Source organism: Orycteropus afer, unplaced genomic scaffold (genome assembly GCF_000298275.1).
Source record: "Orycteropus afer afer isolate SDZICR_OR568_19922 unplaced genomic scaffold, OryAfe1.0 scaffold00146, whole genome shotgun sequence".
In the NCBI taxonomy this organism is placed as follows: domain Eukaryota; kingdom Metazoa; phylum Chordata; class Mammalia; order Tubulidentata; family Orycteropodidae; genus Orycteropus; species Orycteropus afer.
Window position 1 is genome coordinate 3,180,739 of NW_006921733.1, and position 17,705 is coordinate 3,198,443.

General features: G+C 37.6%; 1 protein-coding gene across 1 annotated transcript in view; it reads right to left on the minus strand.

The window, feature by feature from the left end:
* Nucleotides 1-17,705, minus strand: part of GABRA5 (gamma-aminobutyric acid type A receptor subunit alpha5) — a 243,067-nt gene that overhangs the window by 206,060 nt on the left and 19,302 nt on the right. The window contains exons 2-4 of the mRNA XM_007945972.2: nt 14,176-14,297; nt 12,261-12,328; nt 11,936-12,156 (exon numbers count right to left, since the gene is read on the minus strand). Coding sequence (XP_007944163.1) covers nt 11,936-12,156; nt 12,261-12,328; nt 14,176-14,297 — 411 coding nt within the window. The remainder of the gene's footprint in view (nt 1-11,935; nt 12,157-12,260; nt 12,329-14,175; nt 14,298-17,705) is intronic.

Genomic DNA, 17,705 nt, shown 5'->3' on the forward strand with positions numbered 1-17,705 from the left:
AATACAGAAAAAGAGAGACCCACATATTACCAGTGGAAACACTAGCTGCCAAACAGGACTATGGTGGGTACAAGGTGCTTCTTCCATGGGATCATTCAATGCCAATTGTAGAGGGTCTTGGATGGGCACTGTTGACCATGGAGATGGCAGGGTGTAGTGCACCATTATGCAGGATGATAATAAATAAAAAGAGAAAGGAAGAGGAAGGAAACAAAGAAAATTAATTTAAAAAAAAAAATTAAAAAGTGAGAGAAGAGGGAAGAGCTAAGAAGAAAGAAAAAGGAAAGTTCCAATAAGATGGTAGAATAGGAAGAAAAACTACATATACCCTCTTCAACAAAGAAATGAGAAACCAATTGACACAGATATAGAAGATAATCCTGGAGTCCTGAGCTTTGAAAAGAAAGAAACACAAGTAGATTAAACACCAACTGGCAGAAGAACTTGAATGAAAACAGTGAATAAGGAGACTAAAGGAGCTGTGGACTATCAGCTATCCTGATGGCATGGACAGTATGAATATTTTCAAGTGGTTTTAGTTGAGAATTAACCTAAAAATCAACCCTACTTGCCAAGGGCTGTGTGGATGATTGTGCTGATGGCTGATGACTAAAAAGGGAACGAGCAAAGAGGAGACTGAACTATGGACTTTCAGCTGTCCAGAAGGTTCAGCCATTTTGAATATTTACAAGTGGTAGCCATTTGGATGTTTAAAGTAAGAGTGTTCTAGTTCAGATTCCAGGGACCTAAGAATAGGCTGTGCTTGCCAAGGACAACATGGATATATGAGGCTGACAACTAGAAAGGAGACAGATGGTGAGTGTGTAAGTGCTGCCAACTAGAGAATAGAGGAGCACAGTACCTTCTTACTCAGATACAACCAAACAAATCAAAGTAAACAAAAATCTTGGCAAATCACTCCAACATACAATCACCAATTAAATATAAACACAAATACATCACTATGTCTCGGAGACCACAGACCACTACAGTGCACACAGAGAAGCAAGATAAAGCAGGAGAAACAAGGCACCAGGACAGAGCCAGAACACATCCCTGAGGAAGAAGCAGAATTGGAACTCCCTCATAAGGAATTCAAAAGAATTATATTTAGGTATCTTAAAAGGATTGAGAGACAGATCAAGGAAAACACTGACAAAATTGAGGAAAATGTAGACAAAATCATAAAACAATTTCAGAAGACAATAAAAGAAAAAAATGACAAAATAAATGAAAAATTAGAAATTATACAAAATCTACAGATTGCAATCCAGAAGATTAATACTAAATTTTCAGAAACAGATAACATATTGAATGCACAAGGAGTAAAATTGAATCAATGAAAGACAGAATTAGTGATATTGAAGACAAAAACTTCAATACTTCTTTGGAAAGGGGATCAATCAGAAAAAATATCAAAACAAAATGAAGAAAGCCTAAGATTCACGTGAGATACCACCAAGAGGAACAACCTGTGTGTAATCAGAATTTCAGAACAGGAAGAGACAAACCACAGAGAAAATTGTCAAACATTTGTTGCAAGAGAATTTCACTGATGTGATGAAGACAAGAATATATCCATTCAAGAAGTTCAATGAAACCAAACAGAAAAGACACCAAAAGAAAATCACCAAGACACACCATTATCAAACTCACCAAAACCAAAGACAAAGAAAGAATCATGAAAACAGTACAGGAAAAACAAAAAGTTACTACAAAGGGAAACCAGTAAGATTAAGCTCTGATTTCTCAGCAGAATCATGCAGGTAAGAAGGAAGTGGGATGGTATATATAAAACCCTGAAAGGAAAAAAATGTTCCAACCAAGAATTATATACCCAGCAAAGTTGTCCCTCTAATATTATGGTTAAACTAGGACATTTCCAGATAAATAGAAATTAAGGGAATTTGCTAAAATCAGACCAACCTTACAAGAGAGGCTAAAGGAAGTCCTTTGGACAGAGAACCAACAAAAAACAACCAACCATTAACACACATCATGGCATAACCCAGAAACCATAAGCCTACAAGATTGTAAACAGGGAACCAGACACATCAATTGGCAAATGAGGAAAAAAAAAAAAAAAAAAAAAAAAAAAAAGGAAAAATACAGTGCTGTTCCAGAATGTGTAAATGGAGAAAGTCAAGCCAATTGCAAGATAGAATGCACTTTTCTAAACTTGGGAAGAAACTTATAAAGCACAGAGTAAACTCAAAGAAAAATGATAAACCTTCACATCAAAATAAAAAGAGGACAAGCACAAATATTTAGCAAATACTAAAACAATAGCAATTAAGGAAGTGATAACACTATTCATAAACAAAACAAGCTCAGCACAGAAAATTATATGGAACAACAAGATCAGCAACACCATGAAAAAATATATAACAAAATGACAGCAAAAATTTCACACTGTCAATAATTACAGTGAATGTCAATGGATTAAATGCACCACTCAAGAGATGGAGAGTTGCAGACTGGATAAGAAAACATAACCCATGAATAGGCTGTCTACAAGTGACACATCTTAGAGACAAAGACAAAGACAGACTAAAAATCAAAGGTTGGAAAAAGATCTATCAAGCAAATGGCATAAAAGAGCAGGAGTCACAATATTAACTTCTGACAAAATTGACTTTAAGACAAAAACCACCATAACAGACAAGAAAGGACATTATATAATGATTAAAGGATTGATTGAACAAGAGAACATAACTATAATAAATATCTATGCACCCAATGAAAGAGCCCTAAAATAAATAAATCAGACTTTAAAAGAATAGAAAATACAAACAGTTGACTCCACAGCCATAGTTGGAGACTTCAATATACCACTTTCAATCACAGATAGAAAAACTGGAAAGAAACTCAACAAAGACACAGAGCTAAACAATACAATTCATCAACTTGACCTTATAGACATCTACAGAGCACTTCACCCAACAACAGAACAGTACACATTCCTTTCCAGTGCACATGGAACATTCTTCAGGATACACGATATGGTAGGCTACAAAGCAATTTTAAAACATTGAAATACTTAAAAGTAAATTCTTAGGTCACAATGCTATGAAATTAGAAATCAATTATAGGATGATGAACAGAAAAAGAGGAAACACATAGAAAATGAATAACACCTTCCTTAAAAATGACCGGGTAAAATAAAAAATAAAATTTGAAATTAAATAATTCCTTGAATCAAATAAAAATGAAAACACAAAATACCAAAATCTTTGGGACACAGCAAAAGAAATGATTAGAGGCCAATTTATAGCAATAAATTCACACACGCACACACACACACAGAAGCCAAAATAAACACCTTTACACAACATCTCCAACAATTAGAAAACAACAACAATAACAACAACAAAAAGCCTACAGTCACCAGAAGAAAAGAAATAATAAAGACCTGAGAAGAAATAAATGAAACAGAAAATAGAAGACAATAGAAATAAATCAAGACTAGAAGTTGATTTTTTGAAAAGATTAATAAAATTGATAAACCACTGGCAAATTTAACAGAGGGAAAGAGGGAGAGAATACTAATAACATGAATAAGAAATGAATTGAGTGACACCACAACAGAACCAACAGAAATTAAGTGAATAATGTCAGGATACTATGAAGAACTATACTCCAATAAATTTGAAAATCTGGAAGAAATGGACAGATTTCTAGAAACACACCACTTACCTAAACTAACACAGACTGAGGTGTAAAATTTGAACAGACTCATAACAAAAGAAGAAATTGAACAGGTCATTAAAAAAAAATTACCAACAAAATAAAACCCTGGCCCAGACGATGTCACTGGAGAATTCTACCAAACATTCAGAGAAGAACTGACACCAATCCTACTCAAACTATTCCAGAACATAGAAAAAGATGGACTCCTCCTAAATTCATTTTATGAAGCAAGCATAACCTTAATACCAAAACTAGGAAAAGACATCATTAAAAATGAAAACTACAGACAAATATCCACCACGAATATAGATGCAAAAATCTTCAAAAAATCCTAGCCATTAGACTCCAACAACATATCAAAAAAATAATATATTATGACCAAGTGGGGTTCATACCAGGCATGCAAGGATGGTTCAACATTAGGAAAACAATCAGTGTCATCCATCACATAAATGAAAAAGAACCACATAATCATATCAATTGATGCAGAAAAGGCATTTGATAAAGTCCAACACCCATTCCTGATAAAACCTCTCAGCAAAATAGAAATAGGAGAAAATTCCTCAATGTAGTAAAGACCATATATGCAAAACCAACAGCCAACATTATTCTCAGTGGGGAGACACTGAAACCATTTCCCTTGCAAACAAGAACTAGAGAAGAATGTCCTCAATCACCACTTCTATTCAACATTGTACTAGAAGTTCTAGCCAGTGCAATAAGGCAAGAAAGGGAAATAAAAGGCATCCCAATTAGTAAGGAAGAAGTAAAATTTTCTCTATTTAATGATGACATGATCCCATACACAGAAAACCCAAAAGACTCGGGGAGGGGGGACTAGAACTGATTGACAGATTTAACACAGTGGCAGGATACAAGATCAACATCCAAAATTCAGTTGGATCCCTCTATACCAGCAAAGAGATCCCTGAAAAGGAAACAAGGAAATCAATATCATTTACAATAGCTACTAGAAGCATAAAATACTTGGGAATAAACCTTACCAGGGACACAAAAGACCTATACAAACAAAACTACAAAACACTACTTCAAGAAGCCATAAGAGATCTACATAAATGGAAGAACATACCATGCTCATGGACAGGAAGATTGAAAGTTATGAAAATGTCAATACTACACAAAGAAATCTAATAATAAAATTCAATCCCAATCCAGATTCCATCAACACTCTTAAAGGATATGGAAAAATGAATCATTAATTTTATCTGTAAAGGAAAGAGACCTCAGATAAGGAAAGCACTATTGAAGAAGAAGAACAAAGTAGGAGGTCTCACACTCCCAAATCTCAAAACCTCCTATACAGCCACAGTAGTCAAAACAGCCTGATGCTGGTACAATGACAGAACACATAGACCAGTGGAATGGAATAGAGATCCAAAAAATATATCCATTGACCTAAGGTCAGCTGATTTTTGACAAAGGCTGAAATCCATTAAATGAGCAAGAGAGGGTCTCTTTAATAAATGGTGCTGGCAAAACTGGATATCCATTTGCAGGAAAATGAAACAAGATCCGTACCTCACACCACACATGAAAACTAACTCCAGATGGATCAAAGACTTAAATGTAAAACCTAAAACTATAAAGCTCCTCAAGGAAAAACGAGGGGCAAATTTAGGGGCCCTAATTGATGGTATAAATAGACTGTCAAGCATAACCCAAAATGAACAAGCAACAGAAGATAAACTAGATGAATGGAACCTTCTAAAAATTAAATTTTTATGTGCTTTCAAAGACTTCTCCAAAACAGTCAAAAGAGAACCTACAGATTGGGGGAAAAACATTCGGCAATGACATAGCTGACAAGGGACTTACCTCTGAAATTTATAGAAAACTCCAACACCTCAACACCAAAAAGACAAACAACTCAATTAAAAAATGGGCAAAACATATGAATAGTCACTTCACCAAAAAAGGATATTCAGGTGGCCAATTAACACATGAAGAAATGTTCACAATCATTAGCCATTGTTGTTGTTATGTGCTGTCGAGTCATCCCTGACTCATAGCGACCCCTCCTTGGGTTTCCGAGGCAGTATCACTACAGAAGTAAGATAGCCCAACCTTCCTTCCGAGAAGTGGCTGATGGGTTTGAACTGCCAGCCATCTGGTGAGCAGTCAAGTGCCTTAGCCACTATGTTAGCAGAGCTCCCATTAGCCATTCGAGAGATGCAAATCAAAACAACAATGAGATACCATCTGGCCCCAGCACTACTAGCAAAGTTCAGCAACACAGAAAATAACAAATGCTGGTGAAGATCTGGAGACAGTGGGACTTTCATACACTGCTAGTTGGATGTAAAATGATACAACCATTGGAAAGAGGTATGGCGATTGCTTAAAAAGTTAGAATTAGAAATACCATTTGTCCAACAATCCCATTACTAGTTATATATCCAAATGAAGTGAGAGCCAGGAGAAGAACAGATATATGCACATCCACGTTCATTGGAGAACTATTTGCAATAGCCAAAAGATGGAAACTACCTATGTGCCCATCAACAGAAGAATGGATAACCAAACTATGCTACATACACACATGGTATATTAAGCAGCCCTAAAGAATAAAGTAGAATCTGTGAAATACCGCATAACATGGATGAACTTGGACAGTATGCTGAGTGAAATAAGTCAATCACAGAAGGACAAATATTGTAAGTTCATTATTGTAAAACATCAAGGAAAAGTTTATATATGGAAGTAAGCTTTCTTTGTTGGGTACTGGAGGAGGGGAAACTCTGCAAAAACAAAAACAAAAAAGAAATAGGAAAAAAAAAAATGGCATAACACTGACACAAGTGCTAGCAGCCAAACATAGCTGCAGCAGGAACATGGTGCTAACCCTATGGGATTGCACACCAACAGGAGAGGTGCAGCAGCAGGTCCTGCCAACAGTAGTTGTTGTTGTTGTTAAGTGCCGTCAAGTCAGAGCCGACTTATAGCGACCCCTCCTTTGGTTTCCAAGGCAGTATCACTATGGAAGTAGATTGCCCCATCTTCCTTGAGGTGGGGTTAAATAGAAGAAAAAGGAACAGAGGAAGAAAGAAAAGGAAAAAAAAAAAAAAAACAGAGAGGAAAGAGAGAATAACTAATAAGAAAGAAAAAAGGAAAAGAAAAAGAATAAAAAGCAGCACAACAATGGATTACTGAACTATGGTACCTACCCACAATGGAACACTATGCAACCCTAAAGAATAACAAAGAATCTGCAAAACACCACATAACATGGATGAAATTGGAGGACATTATGCTGAATGAAATAAGTCAATCACAGAAGGACAAATATTGTGTTAGTCAGTTATTGTAAAAAGTCAAGGAAAGGTTTCTATATGGAAGGAAATATTCTTTGTTAGTTACCAGGGGTGGGAGGGGAAGGGAGAGAACACAGTTAGATAGGTAGAGACAAGTATTGATTGGGTGAAGAGAAGGGCAATGTACCAAATGTGAGTGATCAACACAGTGGCACTGAGGAAGAGGAAGACATAGAGAGGTTCATGGGAGGTACAGACAACAAAGATCAACCTTTTTGCACATATAGTACTGCATTGTCAGTGAAGGCAAACATGGATATATGGGTGGATAGATGGGTGGACAGTCTGAACTGTTAGGTATGTCTATGCAGGGGGGAGTGTGCCCAAGACCATGTATAGGATTGGCAGACAATATTTCTGCAAGTGTACTGCTATGTTCTGTAAGATTTCCCAGGTATATAATAGAGCTGACAAGTGGCAGGGTGTAGTTATTTCTTGGCCACAGTCAGCTACCCAGAGGAAGCGAGTAGCTGGACCTGTGGGCTCAGGAACATAGTCCCAGGGGACATCAAGCTCAACTGGCATAACATACTACACAAAACATTGTTCCACATCCTATTTTGGCGAGTAGCGGCTGGGATCTTAAAAGCTTACAAGCGGCCATCTAGATGTAACGATGGGTCTCCCCTCATCCAGAGCAAATAAAAATGAAGCAAATCAAAGATTTATGGAAACAATTAGTTCAAGTGACTGGTGCACCATGAAATCCTCAGCCTATATGACTATGAGAACAAAAGAACTAGATGGTTAACAGCTACCACTGTCAACCACTCACAGGGGAATCTGTGTAGGAGATCCTGGGTAGAGTGGAAGAATAAGGTGGAACAAAACTCAAAATCATTTGAAAAAAAGAAAAAGGGACCAGGTTTGCTGGTCTGATAGAGCCTGATAGAACCAGTGAGACTATGGCCCCTGGCTGCCCTTCAGGTCTGGAACTGAACCCACTCCTGTGTTTTCTAGTCAAACAAAAGACGGGCATATGAGCTGAACATTTACATTAGGTAGATACACTCCTTGGAGAGAATAATCATGGAAGAATAGAAGGGCTGTGTATGAACAGTGAGACAGACAGCTCAGGGGGCAGGAGCATATGAAGGGAAGGACTCAGTGAAGAGGTGGCTATGGGTAGGAAGTAGGAGGGGAACTGTTACATTGTGGTAAACTATAGTCAACATCATGAGACAAAGTGTATGTAAATTGCTGTATGGAAAGTGAATTTGCTCTGTAAACTTTCACCCAAATCACAATGGAAAAAAAAAAAAAAAAAAGTATTACTATAAACGCTGGGGTGGGGAGGGAAGCATAATACTGGCACAAGCACTAGCTTCCAAACATGGCTGCAGCAAGAATGTGGCCCTTGCATTCTGATAGTTTGGACCACCTATCACAGAGGGGTGGGCACTGCTGACCACAGAGGTAGCAGGGACAGGTCACCCACTCTACAGATTAATAAAAGGGGGGTGATGGGAAGATAAAGGGAAGAAGGAACGGAACAGAACAAAATATTAATGAAAAAAGGAGGGGAAGTAGGAAGAACTAGAAAAAGTAAAATGAAAACAAAAAAGGAAAAAGAAAAAAAAAGTGGCAAAGTGCTGTAGGGTAAGATGATCTGACCAGCTGCTGTGTGAGTAAGGATTGGAGGGGGCTCATCTCTGGTCGCCAGCAGGTTGGCTGAGCTATAAGAGGAGATTGCATCTCTTTAGTCTCCATTCACTGATGTGGGTGCCAGTGCAGTCCTGAATTAGCAAAATCAGTTATCTAGTTCCTGCCATGATCAGAATGCTGCTTGCAATAAAATGGCCACACTGTGCCCAGTCAGTTGGCAATTAACTGCTCTGTATGTCTCCTTGTTCACTGTTTTCATTTAGACTCTACCTCCAGTCAATATTTGATCTGCTTCTTTATCCTTTGTTATAATGCTCTGTCATCTGAATCCATTTCACTTGGTTTCTCAGGTCTTCATTGGAGGGTCAAGGTGTTGTGTCTGCCTAGTCCATCATCTTTAAGAATAACCCATAGATACTTTTTAGAAATTTATTTTTTCAAACATTGCCAGACATATGTCTTATGTTAAAATCATATTACACGCATCCAAATTTGTTCTATATTTTTAATGTGTCATCATTTTTAATTACGTCCAGAGACCAAAAAAAAAAAAAAAAGAAAAATTTAGAACATACAATGTTTTTGCTAAAAAAACATTACCTAATTTTATATTTCGTCTCATGTTTGCTATCATAAGTGATATCTTAGTGGAGTCCTTTGTGCAGAAAGCTTAGTCCATATTCCTACTCATTTCTTTAAAATATACTCTGCACAGGAATTACCAGGTCAAAGTATGTCACCAGTGTTTCAAGGCCCAACTGCAGCACAGATAGGTTGTACCCTTTAAGCACTCAAAGATGGAGGCCATTCACCTTATAATTAGTATTTGCACTAGTAATTAGCATTATCATTTCACCATCTTTGCTAAATCAGTAAGTAAAAATATTAAACCAAAAATTATCACATTTTTTAATTCACAGCACTTTCAAGTGGAACTATTTCCATATTTGAAATGTTCAAAAGGCTCATTATCAACTTTTCAGCTCATTAGCAGACTTTTTCTGCATAAACAACTGCTGATTACTGTGACAACTTGCACTCCTTCTCATTGGCTTCCTCCTGGGCCTGGCACTTTGACAAGGATAATGCCAAGGCCATTATAGACAGTCCCTTGTTTACTAATGTTTAATTTACATACAACCTGTAGTTAAAAACCAACCCTTGAAAAGCCTATTGTAATTAAAAACTTGAGATACATACACTGTTTCATAATAACATAGGGATGCTACTTTGTGATGCACATCAAAATATTATATTATTACTGCTGTATTATTATGTTAAAGATATTTTAGTATATCTAGAAGTGTTTCTTAATGTCTTTTATGCATACAAAGGTGCACTATATACTAAGACAAACATTTGATCATATCTAACTGTTCCAACTTACATATAAATTCAACTTAAAGACAGACTTAGGAAAGGAACTAGTTTGTAATCCTGTGTATGTCTAGTAGTACTGCATCTCTCACAATTGCAACTGTAGTGGATTAGACATAGTAAGTGCTCAGACATGAACTCAAATTCCTGTTGCTCTCCTACTAGCTGTGTGACCTGAGCAGATTGTCTGACACTTCCCTGTCTCCCTTAAAGATGACAATGTCACCAAGCTGCCAGGGCTACTAGTGAAGATGCCTGATGCACTTCTGTCCTGCTTCTCCTCATTTTAAAACAATGGGCCACACTAACAACCCAGCAAAAGCACTTATGCACTCACTAGTTGATAAAGAACATCCAGCTGTCCTATTAAAATGAAACTATATGTTTTATGATGTATTTTTAGACTTAGGACTTAAATAAAACCTCTTAGGGATAGGAACCAGGTGTGATTCAAGGATAATAATGTGATGGGGACTGGGAGTACTTTTATTCTATGAACTGAACATAAATGCACAGCAGGCCTACCACACTTCTTTACAATAACTGAATTCAATTATTCCTGCCAACACTGTGTGGTTCTCTGATCCAACCCAGGGCCAAGCATCCTATATACAAACCTGCTCTTTGTCTACATATTTGAGCAGAATACATTCAATTAACTTCTCTGCCTGACTTCTGGTTGTGGGAACAGTTAAGTGCTCAACTACTAGCCAAAAGATTGTCAGTCAATCTCATCTAGAGGCACTTTGGAAGACAAGCTTAGCATTTGCTTACAAAATATGCAGTCTTGAAAACCCTATACAATGCAGTTTTACTCTGTACACATGGAGTTGCCATGATTTGGAATCCACTCAATGACAACTGAAAACAATGACTGAGGACTTCCTTTCAGTCCTTCCACTATTCTTAGCCTTTCAATATATGACTCCACATTAGAAAAGCACTGCCCAGGGAAGCTGGTGCTCCTCACTCATGTCTCCATCTATGGAAAAATCACATTGTCAATGCAGGGGACCCAATGTCAAGATGCCATGAGACAACTTATCAGAGCTGCTCAACAAGTTGTTATAATAAGAATCCAATTCTGGTCACATGTTTGGGACACATGCCAAAGTGGTCCTCAGACATATGTTAGCAAAGATAACCTTCAAACATGGCAGCATTAATATTATTTTGACTAGGGTTACTTCTTTTCAGTCTAAAGTTTATTTATTTTTAGAATAATTATTTTGTAAGATTTTAGAGGGAGGCAGCCAATAACACCAAATTTATATAAATGCATGCATATACACTTGGCTTTACTGCTTTTTTTTTTTTTTTAATCTTCTTGTAAGTCTTTGAAGGCCCACCACTAAAACTTTGAAAAGCTTTAGCAGAGACATTCTCACTGGTGACTTTATTGACTTTCTCAGAGGCAATGAATAATTCAGAATGAAAAATGATTAATGATAATTTTAAAGTAAAAATACTACAATTGAAACTCAGCATTGGAATGTTATCAAAACATAAGAGATATGGGCTTTAAAAATTCAAAAGTTTGCACACTGAAATAAAAAGGTTTTCCAGAGATAAATTTATGAAATGAAGTGAATTCTATCTTACTTTATATGGGCCATGACTACAAAGATGCACTTGATTGTGAAACAAATAAATGCAAATAACAAAAGCTATGGACCTCTAGTAGCCCAGGGAAACAAACTACATTACAACAGACAAGTTAAAAGGTAGAAATTACAACATCATCTGTAAGTTCACTGCCATCCACGATCCTTCCCATCATGGTATCCCCAAACCTAATCTAGCCTGTTCCAGGCTGAGGAGTTCTTGCTTTCAGGAAGGACAGGTTTCCAGCATCTGCATCCCTGCATGGCCATGGGCTCAGGCTACTGGGATATTCCAGGACACACTAAGCCCCTCCCCCTTGTCATTACCGCATTGTGTAGAGCAGAGTGCCATCGTCCTCTAGCCGGAGCAGTTTGTTGGGTGTTGTCATGTTGTGGGCAATGGACTTCTTCCCATTATGGAAGAAAGTATCTGGGGTCCAGATTTTGCTGGCAAGGAGGTTGTTGAGAGGCAGGCGCTGCATTGGCCCTTTGAACTGAAGCCTTTCATCTTTCCAGCTTTGTCGGAAAAACACATCTATGGTATATTCCTAATGTAAAGAGAAGCACCAGTTACAGCAAATGGAAGAGGTCATTAGTGGAGCTATTCACTGTTTACTTAAAATTATGATATAGGGCCAGCCCTGGGACTTACCATTTCTGTGTCTGAAACTGGGCCAAAGCTGGTAACGTAAATATCAGTCCTCACCTGAGTGATTTTTTCTGAAACACAGACATAGGGCCACGGCTAGTCACCAAGCACACAGGGAACACACTGTGGTTGTTTATTTTCTCATTTTCTGAGCACGCTCACTCTTTGCATCCAAAGTGCATCTATAATGCCTAGGTAAACTTGGACAACCTTACAAATAATATACAAAACCAATGGTTCCACACTATAACATGAAAAAAAAAAAAAATCCCATAACACATAGAAGCTGTCTGGCCTTCATTATACTTCTCAACCTTATAGGAGCGACCATAAATAAAAATGGACTGGGTCCTAGTGTGTGACTCTGTGTTATTTTCAGTTCCTCATCTATAAATTTAACACAGTATTACCAACCTCATAGTGTGGGACCCTGTCGTTCCAAAAATGGGAGCTTTAAAAAGGCATAGACAATTCAGAGGGATGAGAGCAAAAGGTCTCTAAAGGTATCTCCAATCAAAACTAAAGTCAACAGATAGTCTGAGAGAAATGACGTATAAGAGAGTGTTGACCACAGGCCCTGGGGCAGGGATGGCTGGGAAAGTGAGATCCACTTCACCTTATATAGTGTTTTGTGTTTGCATGAATTAAAAATATTGAAAAAATATATAAAGCAATAAAAGTTATTAATTATAATGGGGAAAAATGTGTTTGTCCCCTGGCAACTTCTAGGACCAAGGTATCATGCAAGACTCATATTCAGAGTGTATTAGTGCCCACACTAAATAACCCAAATTGCTCAAAAATATTGTCATGGTCCAGAGCAGCCTGTGAGTGCTGCAATTCCATATCTGTTTGGTGCATCTCTGACTGTGTGTGTGTGTTTGTACACTGCTTGTTTGTTTCCACACTTCCTAGCCCATTTGCTCCTGTAGGATCCTCAGTGTCCAGCTCATGCAGGACATGAAACACATACAGGTGGATGAAAGAGTGATGAAGACTAAAGGAGGCCCATCTATCTTCTGGATGGTTCTCCAACTTGACAGTGTTTAAAGGGACTGGATAACATGCAAACACATCACACTGCTGCAGAGTAGAGGTGTGGGGATGTAATTAATGAGATGAAAGTAGGAGTTTTCAATAGCCAACTTGGCCTTTCATTACAAAAAAGGTGAAAAAGGGCAATTAATCCTTGAAGTGAATCTCACCATTAAAAATGAAAATACTAGAAAAGAGCTAAATTTCTTCATCAGTAATTTATGTGCATAAAGGTTCCTACTTACCTAACACAGCAAATTCCAATGTACTGCATCAGAATCTGCTAAAACCAAGAGCATTGTATGACTTGAAACTGAACACAATACTGAGCTACAAAACTAAGCTGTGAAAATTGTGTCCTGAAAGCACATTCCATTAGCAGTTTACTTTTTTATAAGCTTTCATATAATCAAAATGGATACCGTGACTATGGCCTAGTGAAAAATTAAGCATATAATATGCTAAGATGTAAAGAACATTTAACAGTGAATTTCCAAAAAGAACTGACTTAGATAAGAAAATATGAAGTTGACTACACATATCTTTAACACAAGGTACTGTCAGCTTTAAAAAGGCCTAAGAACTGGTTGAAGGTTCTTCTTTAAATGAACCAAAGTGAAAGTTAAGATTCTCTGAGAAAGTAGGAATGTGCAGGGATATGTTTGAGAGAGAGTGCTTCAGCTATTTGCATGAGGAAAAAGATAACAAAGGATTCACAGTTCTTGCCATGGATGAAAAAACCAAATACTCTCAGTGATGCTATTTGAGGAACCCAAACATTCTCAGTGCAGTGTGCCTTGCATCACAGTAAACAAGTCCTGGGAGTGGATTTCAGCTTTTCTTGGAGCATCACCAGCTTTTACAAGAAGAAGGGCCAACTCACCTCCAAGGCCAGGCCTCAGTCTGTTGTCATAGCCATCCAAGAGCCCATCCAAGATCCTGGTAAATATGATGATATTGTCATTAGTCTCATCCTTGACAGAACTTGTTGGCATCTGTGAAAAGCTTTTTAACAGAGAAAGAAAAGAAAGACTTAGAAGTTGCATTAATTATTGCTTACAAATTCCTTTTAAGTAAAAAAAAGATAAAAGCATGTCACCCCATCTTCAGATAGGGAAGCCTGGGACTTGTTTTAGGGGGAAAGCATCTGAGAACCAATCTCAATTGTCAAGGTTATTGTTTAAGACTGATAAGTGTTTATTCTGAACATCCACAGAGAGTTTTGACACAGGACTGATTTTCTATCAAACTAACATAACACCCAAACTTCCCCTGTGAGCTCCTTGATTCTGAGACACAACTATGTCAACATTTTAGCCTTTAAAACAAAACAAAACAAAATTAGCCAACAAATATGAACTACCAGAGTCTAATCTACTTCTAAAAACTGATTTAAACACAGGAAAAGTGAGTTGCCCTATTTTGGGAGATGGGTTACAGAGGAAAGGTTTAAAACATTATGCAAGTTAAAAGATAAGATTGGTGCCAAGGATTGAATTGTGTTCCCCTAAAACATCTATTCTACCACTCATCTGTCAGTTTATCATACTGTGATGACTTTCATGTTGCTGTGCTGCTGGAAGCTATGTCAACAGGATTTCAAAAACCAACAGGGTTATCCATGGTAGACAGGTTACAGCAGAACTTCCAGACTGACAGATTAGGAAGAAAGATGTGGCAGTCTGCTTCTGACATAACTGGCCACTGAAAATGTTATGAATAGCAAAGGAACATCTGATATAGTGCCAGAAGTTCAGCCCTTTAGGTTGGAATGCATTTGAAATACCACAAAGGAAGTTGCTATGTCCTCAAAGTGGAGTTGACCTTAATGATGTGGATGGAGAAAAGTTTTTGAGACATTTACTTGCTGGTGGGGCATGACTCAAAATGGTAAGAAACAGCTACAACCACACATTAATAAAAGGAAAATGGAACGTAAGAAGTATGAATCTAGGAAAATTGGAATTTGTTAAAAATAGAATGGAACATAAAAAGATAGATATCTTAGGTATTAGTGAGCTGAAATGGAGTGATTTTTGGCCAATTCAAATCAGACAATCTTATGATCTACAGTGCCAGGAATGACAAATTGAAAGATATCACATTCATTGTCAAAAGGACATTTCAAAAATCTATCCTGAAGTACAATGCTTTCAGTGATAGGGAATTATCTATATGCCTACAAGGAAGACCAATAAACACTTTATTCACCAACCACTAATGCCAAAGATGAAGAAATTGAAAACTGTCAACTTCAGCAGTCTGAAATTTATCAAACATGCAATGAAGATGTTTTGATCATTATTGGTAATTGGAATGGAAAACTTGGAAATAAAGATGGAATAGTGGTTGGAAAGTATTGCCTGGATGATAGAAACTATGTCAAAGATAGTATGATAGAATTTTGCAAGACCAATCACTTACTCCTTTCCAATACCTTTTCAGTAACATAAATGGCAACTATACACATGGCCTCAAAGGATGGAATACAAAGGAATCAAACTGAGTACATCTGTGGAAGAACACAATGGAGAAGCTCAATATCATCAGTTAGAACAAGGGCAGAGGTCAATTGCAGAAAAGACCATCAATTGCTAATATGCAAGTTCAAGCTGAAACTGAAGAAAATAAGTCAAGACTATGAGAGCCAAAATACAGCCTTGAGTATATCCCATGTGAATCTAGAAACCATCTCAAGAATAGTTTAGACACATTGAACACTAATGACCAAACACAAGACGAGTTGTGGGATGGCATCAAGAACATCATATATGGGAGTTCCGGTAAGATGGTGGACTAGGCAGAAAGATGCCACAGAACTTCTTCAACAAAGACAAGGGAAACCAATTAACACAGACACAGAAGATAATCCTGGACCCCTGAGACTTGAAGGGGAGGATACAGAAATGGACTAAACCCCAACTAGCAGAAGAATTTGCATAAAAATACCAAAAAAGGAGACAGATGGAGCTGCAATCTGACAGCAATCCTGAGCGATCTTTACAGCACAGCACAGACAGCTTGGAGATTCCTGAGTGGTGGTAGGACCTAAGAACTAACCTAAAATTCAGCCCTGCTAGCCAGAGACTGCACAGAGGACTGCTCTGGTGGCTGGGGAATAACCAGAGAAGGTAAAGAGAAAGGCAGGCTGAGCAGTGGACTTTTGCTGGTCTGGAGGATGCTGCCATTTTGAATGTTTAAAAGTGGCTTGACTATTTTGGATATTTAAAGAGACAGTGCTCTCACAGATTCCTGGGGCTTAAGAACACATTCTGTTTGCCAGCAACTGCAAGGACACTCCAGACCTGCAAGACTGAAAAGGTGCAACATTCCTCTTGTTACTCTTATACCTCACACCAGCTTGGTGAATGGAGGGGCCAAGGATTGAATTGTGTTCCCCTAAAACATCTATTCCCCCACTTCCACTTACCTTCTGGGCCCACAGGAACTCCATCACTGTCTGTGTGCTCAGATGGAGCCTGGGTGCCCTGCCCTGCCCTCCACCGACTTTCTTCTCTTTTTTTTCTTTTTTGCTTTCTTTTTTCTGGTGATTAGCTTGCTTGTATTTTCTGTGTTTTTTTTTTTTTTTTTTAAGCTATTATTATTAATAATTTTGTCCTTTTTACTATTATTCTAATTCTTCCCCTCCCAGGTCCTAGTTTTCAGCAATTTTTCTTTTCCCTGTTCCTGGTTGAATTTTTTCTTTTTAATTTAAATTCCCCACCCCCTTTTTTCTCATGGTTAACCCTGTTCCTTGTTTTTTCTTTTTTTTTCCCATTTTTTTTCCTTCATTATTCTCCTTCTCTACCATTTTTCTCTTAGTTCCCTATCCCCAGATATTGCAGGTTTCCTTTTTTTTCTTCTTCTTTGTCCCTTTTTTCTTTTTCTGGTTACTGTTCCTATGTGATTACATGGTGTGTTTTTGGTCCATGTGCTTTTAGTTTTTTGATGGTTATTCAATTGTAATCTTTTCTAACTGAGTGGGAGACAGAAAGAGTCCCCAAAAGATAAAATTATACCCATACCTCCTGCAACTTCACTTACTGAGAGCCACTACCACCTTCTCCACCAATGGACCAATGATAAAAAATGACCAAGAGGAGCCTGAATCATCCTTGGCTGCTCTTCACAAACAGTAAACAGATATCTAAGTACAACAATGTCATGATGCCTTGGAGAAAATAGACCATCACAGTCCACACAAAGAAGCAGGATAAAGTGGTAGAAACAAGGCAGCAGGATACAGACCCAGAACACATTCTTGAGGAAGAAGCAGTATTGGAAATCTCTGATAAGGAATTCAAAAGAATTATGATTAGGTATCTTCAAAGGATTGAGAGACAGACCAAAGAAAACAGAAAAAACCCTGGAGGAATTTTGGAAGAAAATACAAGAACAAAATGACAAAATAAA